This window comes from Podarcis raffonei, chromosome 16 (genome assembly GCF_027172205.1).
Source record: "Podarcis raffonei isolate rPodRaf1 chromosome 16, rPodRaf1.pri, whole genome shotgun sequence".
NCBI lineage: Eukaryota > Metazoa > Chordata > Lepidosauria > Squamata > Lacertidae > Podarcis > Podarcis raffonei.
The window spans coordinates 15702113-15713188 of NC_070617.1; the positions used below are offsets into that span (position 1 = coordinate 15702113).

At 53.6% G+C, this 11076-nt stretch overlaps 1 protein-coding gene across 10 annotated transcripts; it reads left to right on the plus strand.

Moving 5' to 3' along the window:
- Positions 1 to 661: 661 nt before the first annotated feature.
- On the plus strand, positions 662 to 8450 carry LOC128403531 (RNA-binding protein 4-like). Of its 10 annotated transcripts, none has more exons than XR_008327967.1 (6): positions 662 to 935; positions 2974 to 3917; positions 4688 to 4772; positions 5714 to 6311; positions 6504 to 6923; positions 7199 to 8450. XR_008327967.1 is itself a non-coding variant. In XM_053368362.1 (3 exons), the coding sequence occupies exons 2-3, from the start codon at positions 2989 to 2991 to the stop codon at positions 4734 to 4736; spliced, it is 978 nt and encodes a 325-aa protein (XP_053224337.1). In that variant the 5' UTR covers positions 662 to 935; positions 2974 to 2988; the 3' UTR covers positions 4737 to 5310. The 10 variants fall into 10 exon arrangements, 5 of the variants coding, with proteins under 5 accessions (XP_053224337.1, XP_053224341.1, XP_053224339.1 ...); XR_008327966.1 differs by having other exon boundaries at positions 5714 to 5918; positions 6083 to 6923; XR_008327965.1 differs by having other exon boundaries at positions 5714 to 6923.
- Positions 8451 to 11076: the final 2626 nt, after the last annotated feature.

Consider the following 11076-nt stretch of genomic DNA (forward strand, 5'->3'; position numbering starts at 1 on the left):
ATGCTGGCCTAGGTGGGCCATGGGCCTGATCCCACAGGCTCTTCTTAGGTTCTTAGGAGCAGGCATTGAGACATACTCCAAGTGACCGGACCCAGTTAGTACCCTGGAAGCTGTAGCCCGTCCTAGCTGCGATTTTGGGGGCCACCTTCAAGGGCAGTCCTGCAAACAATGCACCGCAGTAGTCTACCCCAGGGCCTGACTCCCGCTCACACCCCTTGCTTGCACAAAAGGGTCCTGTGTGGTGGTCTTTGCTTGAGCGGCCTTCAGAGCAAAAGCTAGCCATCAAATCAAAGGTGGCCTTAAACGTGTGAATGCACTTTAGGAGTATAGGTCACAACAACAGTGGGAGCAGGCCATATTCAGGGAGGAAAAGCACCTTATTAATCCCATTTCTAGCCCACCTTTTTTCCTCCAAGGAGCTCCGGGTGTGGTGCGCAGGGTTCTCCCCCTCCTGATTTAATTCACCCCACAACAACCCTGTAAGGTAGGTTAAGCGGAGAAGCAATGACCGGCCCCCAAAATCGCACCCAGGGCTGAGTGGGGATTTGAACCCGCGTCTGCCAGGTCCTAGTAGGTCAGCGCTCTAACCACTACGCATCACTACCTCGCCCCCGCTCACAGCGCCGGGCTCCCTCCCCCAGCAGCTGCAGAGAGCAGCCTCGCCTTGCCGTTTGCAGGACCTTGGTGCGCCCTTCGTGCAAAGCCTGGGCGCGTTCCCACGTGCAAAGCCTGCGTTAGGGAGGAGCAGCCGCGCCCCCTCCCCAAATAATAGCTTCGGGGGCGGATCGCTCGTTCTGTGTCTGTGTGTGTCCCCCCCACCCACACCAGCCACGTGATGGAGCAGCAGCCCAACATGGCGCAGTCCTCCTAGGCCGCTCCATCCCAGCCCGGCGGGGAGGCCATCTGGCCTTGCAGAGCATCCCGGAGACCGGCAGGTAAGTGAGGTGGGGGGTGTTGGTGGAGGGGGCGCACCAGAGTCCCTCCCCCCCGTGCAAAACCGCACGCCTTGCACGGTTCCCTAAACTGCCTTTCCCGCCCCTACCCCCCAGGTCCGCTGCTGGGATGGAGCCACGTGCCGGGTGGGGTGGGTGGGGGTCGCCTTCTTGTGCCCTTCCCCTCCAGAGAAGGACCCGAGAACCCAGGGACAACCTACCCCACCCCGTCGAGGAGAAGCAGGAGCCTTGCATCCAGGCGGCAAGGCGAGGATTGAGGACGTTGTGGTCCATCCAGATGCGGCTCCCATCACCAACATCTTTGCACCCCGGTTGGGGCTGTAGGGCATTGGAGGCCAGCAGCACATCTGGAGGGTGACATTGGGGGGCGGGGTCTTTCCCCACCATCTCCGCTCTGCTGTTCAGAAGGTGGGAGGGATCTGCCTGGGTTCCACCGACTCTGCAAACCTTGTGGGGTGCTGGAGGGTGGGGGAGAGTGGGCTTCTCAGGGGCAGGGGGAGGAATTAGGGGGCACCTTGGGGAGACGCTCACTGAACTCCCCCCATGTGCTTCTCCACCAGATTGTGGTCCTAGCAGTTTAGGGTAGATCTCTTGGAAGAACTAGATATAGAACATTGCAAAATATCTCATGAACCGGTGGCCAAGATCAAAATAGTCAATCTCTGTTGAATATATCTGTTTAGCAGAGATTAGCAGAACAATGCAAATTTTTATTATTATTGCTACTATTGTACTGTATTTGCTCAAAGAAGCTAAAGGTGGCATGCATGAGTCCCCTCCTCCCCATCCTATACTCACAGCAACCCTGTGAGGTAGGTTGGGATGAGAGAGGCAGTGACTGGCCCCAAGGTCACCCAGTGAGTTTGATGGCTGAGCAGAGATTTGATCCTGGACTCCCAGGTCCTAGTGCCATGGGTAGGCAAACTCAGGCCCGGGGGCCGGATCTGGCCCAATCGCCTGCTAAATCCGGCCCGTGGACGGTCCAGGAATCAGCATGTTTTTACATGAGTAGAATGTGTGCTTTTATTTAAAATGCATCTGTGGGTTATTTGTGGGGCATAGGAATTTGTTCATTCCCCCCCCCAATATAGTCCGGCCCCCCCACAAGGTCTGAGGGACAGTGGACCGGCCCCCTGCTAAAAAAGTTTGCTGACCCCTGTACAATCTAACCTCTACAACTACCAACATTCAATATCCTTATCAGTTGAATAAATCTTTTGAACAAGTAGAACAGTTTATTTATTTCATAAAATGTATACACTACTTGATTGGTTTTTTTTTAAAAAAAAAGGCACTTCAAAGCAATTTACAAAAAGGTAAAACAATAAAATTAGCAGTAAGAAAAAAAAGTAATGTAAGGAATTCAAAGAGTTAAAATAACAATAGAAGAAAAACAAGATGTAACAACTCTAAACAATGCAAAATGTGCTATGAAACAATGACGATCTCAATAACCCAGCCAGTAAGTTGGAAGGGGGCTGTAAGTCAGTGGGCAGTGCCCCTGCTTGGCATGTAGAAGGCATCAGGTTGACTCCCCACCAGCATCTCCAGGTAGGGCTAGAAATGTCTGAAACCCTGATGAGCCGCTGCCTGCCAGTGTTGACCAGCTTCTTCCAGCATGCTGCCATCTAGATGTGCTCAGTAGGGCTGAACATCTGGAGGGGGAGTTGTAGCCCAAAACATCTGGAGGGCACCAGGTTGGGCAAGGCTGGTGTTGAGCTTGGAGGAAAAACCAGGTATCTGCAGATGTGGAGATGATGATGATGATGATGATGATAGTATTTATATGTCACCCATCTGACTGGGTTGCCCCAGCCACTCGGGGCAGCTTCCAACAAAATATTAAAAACACAGTAAAACATCAACCATTAAAATTCTCCCTGAACAGGGCTGCCTTCAGGTTGTTTATTTGTTGGACGCCTGTTGGGAAGGGTGGGAAATGGATGCCTCTGCATGAGAGAGGGAGAAGGGAGCGCCTTTCCCTTCTGCTCTGACCCCTTTCCCTCCTTCTTGCCCTCAGCGCAATTCACCCGCCATGGTGAAGATCTTTGTGGGGGGCCTGTCTCCCGTGGTGACGGCCGAGGAGCTGAGGAAGCTCTTTGAGCAGTACGGGCAGGTGAACGAGTGCGACATCCTCAAGAACTTTGCCTTTGTGCACATGGAGAAGGAGGATGAGGCCCACCAGGCCATCAGCGCCCTGCACAAGAGCGAGTTCTACGGGGCCCACCTGACGGTGGAATACGCCACCTCCAAGATCCGAAACGCCACCAAGATTTACGTGGGGAACGTCTCCGCCAAGGCCACCACCTCCCAGATCCGCCAGCTCTTTGAGAGGTTCGGCAAAGTGGTGGAGTGCGACATTGTCAAGAACTACGCCTTCGTCCACATGGCCAAGGAGAGGGAGGCCATGGACGCCATCTTGAACCTCAACGACACCCCTTTGGAGGACCAGAAAATCTTCGTCACCCTTTCCAAGAGCAACAGCTCCCTGCGGGCTGCTAAGGGGGCGGCGGCAGCAGCAGCAGCAGCGGTGCCCACCCCGCCTCCCCCGTCCCCAAGCTACTACTTCTCCAGGGGGCGGCTGCCACCCCCGCCCCCGGCCTACACCCCCTACTGCCCCCGGGCGTGGTACGACAGGGAGTACTGCGACCGCTACTCGTACGAGCTCTACGACCGGGCCCGGGCCGCCTACGACCGGGCCTTGCCTCCTCCCCCTGCCGCCTATAGGGAAAGGAGCCCCGTGGGCAGGCGGACAGCTGCCTCCACCGCCGTCGTGGCCCAGTACGCTGACCCCTACGCGGCTGCAGCTGCTGCGGCTGCCGCGGCTGCCGCCGCCGCCACCGCCAACCAGACCTACAACCCGGCCTACAGCCAGCCAGGGTACGCAGCCGCTGCTGCCGCTGCTGCCACATACTCCCAGTACAGCATAGGAACCGCCTACAACGTGGCGGAGTACTACGAGAGGTACGCCAGCGCATACGCCGCCCAGTATGCGCAGACCTTCTGAGCACGGTGTGCCTTTTCCGGCAGTAAGTGTCTGGAGGTACTTGGTTGCTTGGGGTGGGGGGTGGCGGCGGGGTGGGAGGGAGCAGGGGGTCGTGGGCAGGAGAAGAGATTGCCTCAGAAACACCCCACCTCTGTGGCTTCAGCTCTACAGTGCTGCGGAAACCCAGCCAGATGGGCGGGGTATAAATAATAAGTTTATATTATTATTACAGTGCGTTCCCCTGCATGTGGGCATTTGATTTCCGCACCCTGCCTTCTCCCGGCAATCAAGGGTATGCAGGGACACCTTCTAGCCAGGGATGAAAGAATTTGCGGAGGGTTCAATGAGGGGCAGGGCCTGGGGAAGATATTGAGGGCCAGATCAAGGCCTGGGGGGGCCACAGTTGACACGAGCCCAGTATTGTCTGTCCTGGCCGGCAGCTGCTGTTTAAGGCAGGCTTTGCCAAGCTGTTGCCCTCCAGATGTTAGAGGGAGGGGAAAGCTTGGGAGGTTGTGGGATCAGTCCAGCAAGGTGGGCTCTCAGCTAGCTGGCAGGCTGGTTGGCCGGCTGGTGTGTGTGTGTGTGTGTGCACGGGGTCCGAGATTGTGCCCACCCCCCATGTCTCTTTGTTTGCCTGTGCAAAATACATTACATAGGATGCAAACCTCTGTGTATATGTGATTCACACTTATTACGTCTGTGTATATATAGACACACACACGCGCATGCATGCACCTGAATTGTGTAGATCTCTTTGCAGGCATCGCCACCGCAGTGTCTGTGAGGCCCTTTGCTGATCACACGCTGACTTTTTACTCCAGCTTCCTTCCAAGGTTGGTGATGCTGCATTTTTTTTACCCCCTACCCTCCGTCCTTCCTGCCCTCTCGCCTTTTTCTTCCTTCACCCTCTTTCCTTTTTTTTTTTTTGATCCGGTCGTTACCTTTTTGTTAAAAAAAAAAACCTGCTTCGAAGACCCGCCGCCTGCCTCGCCAACCCCCGCCTTTCGAACCCGCCGTGAGCCGAAGACGGTTTTGCTCGTAGAAACGTGCCCGCTTTTTTGAACTCTCCTCGTGCCCGGAGCAGCGGGCGTTTGCCAACCTCCGAACTCTCTGCCGGCTAATTCTTTGCTTGCCCCGTGGTGTTGCTGCCTGCCGAACCTCTGACCCCCGTGTCGCCCAGGTCTCTGCCGGGCTCCTGAGCCAGGGAGAGAGGCCTCCTTTTGCTTCTGCTGTATTCCTGGGTACCGTTCTGTTCTGTTCTGTTTGTTGCCTTTGTACAATCGGTTAATGGAGCTTGTTCCTGTCGTGGCAACTCGTTTGCTTTTTTCCCTTCTTTTTTTAAATGTCGATCATTAAATGGCTTTTACAGAACCTCTCGCGTCTCGTCGTGAAATTACACCCACCCCAATCCCCGCCGCTGCCCGACTTCGCCTCTGCCTTCGATTTCCTCCACCCCACTTTCTGCATGGGGCGGGAGGGAATTGCCCATTCTTGCTGATCTTTACCGCATCCCCCCTGCCCCGCCCCCCAAGTTTACTTCCTGCCTTCCCTCCCTCTGCTTTCCCCCAAGAGTGGTCCTCTCTTTGCCTCCCTCTTTGCCACCACTAACTCCATCCGTCCGTCCATCCGTCTCGCCCGGAGAGTTAGGGAACCATTGCCAAATCCGCAGCAAATTCTGGCTCCCGTCTGTGGGACTGACTAACGCAGCCTAGGCTGGGCATCTTGCGGTTTGTTAACCCTGTTTTTTCTCCCTCCATTGACTTTCTGTGGACAGCTGCTTCTGGAAGGCGACCTCGGGCAGGCAGAGCTGACCCGAAGCGACTCAGCGCCACCAGCCAGCCGAGAAGAAGGCGAAACTCCTGCAAGCGAACCTTCGGCCTCTTGCACTCGTAGCGTAGGCACTGGGAAGGAATGGGGTGTTTGGGCAGGGGTGAGCGAGGGGCCTGGGAAGGGGGGGTTGTCTGGGTTAGGGTACTACCGTAAGATGCTTTCCCCTCGCCTTCCTCCCCCCAGGCGGAAAGACCACTCAAGAGGAGGGTACGGGCGTGATCTGCCCCTGGGCTGGGGTGCCCGGTCTGGTTCTTTCTGCGGAGAGACAGCTGGGGTTATCTGGGTTAGGAGAGACAGCCAGGCTCAGACACAGCCTTCCTGTCCTTGGGTTCCCATTTGCTCTGCCCAAAAGGGTTGGTTTTGTCTCTCTGAAAGGTAAGCAGAAGGACGGAGCCTCCGAGGTGTAAAGAAAATAGTCCCCTTGCTGCCTGGTCCCACTCGTTTGTTTTAGGCCCCTCTTTGTCCTGCTGTCAGCTGACGGATCCCCCGACAGCAGAGCCAGATCTGAACTCGGGACCTCATGATGTGGGGAAGCCTGTGAGGTAAGCAAGCTCTTTCTCCACCCCACCCCCTGGCTGGGGCTGAGGGAGGGGTGGTGCTTTGCGGAGCCAAGGGGGGGGGGAGAAGCTCTTGCAGGAGAAGCCTTCAGCTCCAAACTCCCCACTCCACTACCTTGAACGTGACCTTTCTTCGGTGTCCTCTGGGTGTGGCTTCTGGGGACCCTCAATCATCAGAAGCTGAGGCAAGAGACAGATGTCTGTGGAGCCCTTGGGGGATACCTCCATCCCCATCTCCTCCTCACAAAGCAATACAGTCGTCTCTCGGAAGTCGAACAGAATCCATTCAGAGGTCCATTCAACTTCCAAAACGTTCAGAAACCAAATCACAGCTTCTGACTGGCTGCAGGAAGCTCCTGCAGCCACTCGGAAGCCCTGCCGGACATTCGGGTTCCCAAAGAATGTATGCAAACCGGAACAACCACTTTCCGGGTTTGCAGCATTCGGGAGCCAAAATATCCAAGTTCCAGGGCATTCAACAACCAAGATCTGACTGTACTTGTGCCCCCGACTCCTGCTTTCCCTCCTCCCCGGGTTCTCCCTTATCCTCCAAGTGGGGCCATGAGCTTCACCCTTTGAGCTGTGGTATGGCAAGAGGTTGGAAGGACAGATCGTGAAGTTGAGGCTCCAATACTTTGGTCACATCATGAGAAGAGAAGACTCCCTGGAAAAGACCCTGATGTTGGGAAAGATGGAGGGCACAAGGAGAAGGGGACGACAGAGGACGAGATGGTTGGACAGTGTTCTCTATGTTACCAGCATGAGCCTGACCAAACTGCGGGAGGCAGTGGAAGACAGGAGTGCCTGGCGTGCTCTGGTCCATGGGGTCACGAAGAGTAAGACACGACTAAACAACAACAACATGGCAAGAGGTGAGTTTGCACCTCCCTGGCTTGGCTGGGGCTTGTAGGACGCAGAATCACAACCCGCCATGATTGTGTGGGTTTCACTTCCTGTCATGAACTCTTTTCTGTGCGACAATAAAAGCAGGTTGGCACAAGGACCCTTTGGCACAAGGACCCCCAAAGAGACGGCTTTTCATCCATGTGGCCCTCGCTCCCCAGCTCTGGCCACTTGGCACAGGATCGTGCTGGAGTTGGGACTCCAGCCGGCAGCGCTGCCTAATGGTCAGAGATCCCTGGAGTTGGCCAGGTACGGAGAGCTCCCACAGGTGCTTTGAGGGAAGAGGAAGCAGGACAAAGGGGGGGACCTGAGAGGGAAAGAAGCAGGAGTTTTCCCTAGTGGTTGCTGTCTCTGCTGCCGCACGGTCTTCCCACACGTAGCAGCAGTGTAGGGGGGAATAAAGCAGATAGAGAAAAGTTTTTATCCCTCCCTTGGAAGTCATGGGCATCCACAGCAGCTGGATGTTGGAAGATTGAGGGCAAGGTCCTTCACGCAGCACACAGTTAAACTGTGGAACTCCCTTCCACAGGAGGCAGTGATGACCACCAGCTTGGATGGCTTTAAAAGGGAATTGGACAAATTCATAGAGGAGGAGGAGGCTGCTACAAGCCATGAGCGCCATTACCCTGCCTCCTGGGAGGCAGCAATGCTTCTGAATACCAGTTGCTGGAAACCACAGGAGGGGAGAATTGCTCTTGTACTCATGCCCTGTTTGTGGGTTTCCCGGTGGAGGCACCTGGCTGGCCACTGTGAGAACAGGATGCTGGACCAGGTGGGCCCTCCTCGGCCTGACTCAGCAGGCTCTTACTCCATTCCTTAGGAGAAAACGCTTGTAATGCGTAACTCCCAGTGGTTGCTATAAGGAAGCTGCTGCAGCGTGAAAACCCAACCTGCCAGGGGGAGGGGCAGAGCGGAGGAGGCAGGTGAGCAGGGATTGGGTGGAGCAAGTGAGCTCCCTGCTGGCTATGTGAAATGTGAGATGCTCCCACAGCTGGTCTTCTCCATCCTCCAGACATCACCAGAGTTCAGGAATGCATCCCAGCCAAGAAATGAAACGTTGGAGCAGGGCTTAGGGATAACCTTGAGGGTTAGATTGGGGCCTGGAGGGCCACTTTTGACTCCTGAGCTATTTGTAGGCCCTGGGGAGTGGGGCTTGAGACCTCATGGAGCACCAAGGAACATCACGAGTGCCTGAGAAATTAAAACAGCTTTTAAAAATGGTGACTGTGTGTTTTGCTTCCCTGTCCCCCATCCCCTGCTTCCGTTGACTGCTGGCTGTGAGAGGGGACACCCCCACCAACTGCTGTGCCCCATGCTTTTTTGGCCTGAAACAACTCTCCCGTTTTCGAAGCCCGGCGGCTGAGAATTATCTGCACTCTTCCCTAAATCGTGTTCTTTATTATTACAGTGGTACCTCAGGTTACAGACGCTTCAGGTTACATACGCTTCAGGTTACAGACTCCGCTAACCCAGAAATAGTGCTTCAGGTTAAGAACTTTGCTTCAGGATAAGAACAGAAATCGGGCTCTGGTGGTGTGGCAGCAGCAGGAGGCCCCATTAGCTAAAGTGGTGCTTCCGGTTAAGAACAGTTTCAGGTTAAGAACGGACCTCCAGAACGAATTAAGTACTTAACCTGAGGTACCACTGTATTGTGTTTATACTCCACCTTTTCCTCCAAGGAGCTCATCAAGATGGCATACATGGTTCTCCCCTTCCTCATTTAATCCCCACAACAACCCTGTGGGGGAGGTTCGGCTGAGAGGCAGTGAGCTGAGTGGCTGAGTGGAGGATTTGAACCCTCGTCTCCCAGGTCCTGGTCTGACACTCTTTAACCACAACACCACCGCCACCACTGGCTCTTGGGGGGGGGGAATAGCTGTGTGTATGTTTTCAGGGGCGGGCAGTACCTGCTGGCTGGGGCTGATGGGAATTGTGGTCTGAGGACATCTGGGGGGAGATAACAGGCTGCCCTAGAGTGTGCCTCCCCCCCCCCCCCGCCATCATATGTGTGCCAGATTTAAGGTGTGCCAGAAAGGAAGCACCCCAAGTACAGTCTGGAACAAGTTAAGTCACTGAAGCATCAGCCTAGTGACGCAGAAGGCCTATCGAGCCTTCTCCCTTGAAACTGAGAAGAAAGAAACGTCAGTTTGGCCTGTGTTTTTGTGCCCCCCCCCCCGCTCCTGCAGAGTTGGACCCAAAGATGAATGCAGACCTCAGGCCAAAAAGATCAGCCCCCCCCATCTAGCCTCCCCGTTGTCAAATGCAGGAACTACAACCCCAAATTCCATGTTCCCTACCATGGGACAAGAGCCCAGCATGGTGTCTTTGGGTGGGCAGGGGGAGTCCCAAAGCCTCGCAACACTTCTCCCCCCACCCCCGAAATAACCCTTCTTCAGTATGTGAAGAGGTGGGAAAAACTGCCTCCTATTATTTTAAAAGAGCTATAATTTATAGAGCATTTTTCACTCGCTATCTCTGAAATTTGGAAGAGTGAATTTTATAATGTGATGCCAGGGAGAATTACTGGAAGAACCACCTCTTGGCTAGGATTAAGCAGATCCGTCCTTCCGATAGGCTGATTGCTGCTCTCTTCTTGAACATTTGTAAGAAATAGCTTACCGTAAAGACATTTTAAGGATGTGATCCTCTGCACATTTTAACTTTGGAGTCTACTGATGAACTCTGTGGACCTTGTTTCTAAGTAAACACGGAGCCTATCGGTCTCCGTTGCCCCTATTTCCTCATTCTTACTGTTGTTAATTATGATTAACATTAATAAGTATGGCTCACTCTTCACTAGCAGGTCCCAGGGCAGGTTACAAGCGAAAATTCTGAATTAAAAACAGTGAAAACAGATGGCAATTGCAGGAGCAGGCTGGGCCCTGGAACACAAGGGCCCCTTCCCCCAATTTCAGCTATGCATTTTACAAAATGCAGAATAGTTAAAATGCACTTTTTCCTCTCTTGCATTAAAGTTCCCTAGGTGGGAAGAGAACCAAAAGCTGACCGAGTTCCTGGGCAGATTCAGGCTTCAGGACAGATTAAAAAAAAGAACTTACTCATGCAGCACATATCTGATATAAAGGAGGCAGTGATGGCTGCCAACTTGGATGGCTTTAAAAGAAGATGAGACAGGTTCATGGAGGAAAAGGCTATTGATGGCTACTAGCCAGGATGGCTCTGTTCTGGCTCTGGGAGGAGAGAGGGCTCTGGTGCTCAAGTCCTGCTTGCAGGTTTCCTCAAAGAAAACCACCCGTGCAGGTAATAGCTTATAAATCACGGCAATAAGATTTGTTCCAATGACATTGTTTGCGATAAAAACCAATTGTTTGGGCATCAGTGGGGAGGCTTGGTCAGTTGCCGACAGAAAAAGGATGCATAACTGAAAAAGCAAACGATGTGAAACAATTAAATACCGGAAATCTCTATAATTTATTGGAGAAGCGAGTTTTGTACAGGGTGAGTCTTTTAAAAGAGGCCCTGTGGAACATGTGTACTCTGTATCCACAGGGCCTCTTTTAAAGGACTCTCCCTGTGAAAATGACAAGGAAAAGTTTTATTCATTGAGAAGCAAGTTTTAAAATGTGGAAAGCTCCTGAGGGATCAAATTTTGTTGGAACAAATCTTATTGCTGTAATTTATAAGCTGCTGCCTGCATGGGTTGTTTTCTCTTTTCCCCCAAACTGACACATGCAGTTCCTGAGTTTGATGGAGGTTTCCTAGAAGAGGCACCAGGTTGGCCACTCTGAGAAAAGAATGATGGACAAGGGAGGCCCTCGGCCTAATCCAGCAGGTTCTACGGTCGTCCAGGCGCAGTGGGAATAAACCAAGACGCATGGGTGGAAAG

Coding starts and splice junctions, on each gene's coding strand:
- LOC128403531 (XM_053368362.1), top strand. CDS start 2,989: ATGGTGAAGATCTTTGTGGGGGGCCTGTCTCCCGTGGTGACGGCCGAG. Junction 3,918..4,687: donor GTGGCGGAGTACTACGAGAG/GTACGCCAGCGC, acceptor TGAATTGTGTAG/ATCTCTTTGCAGGCATCGCC.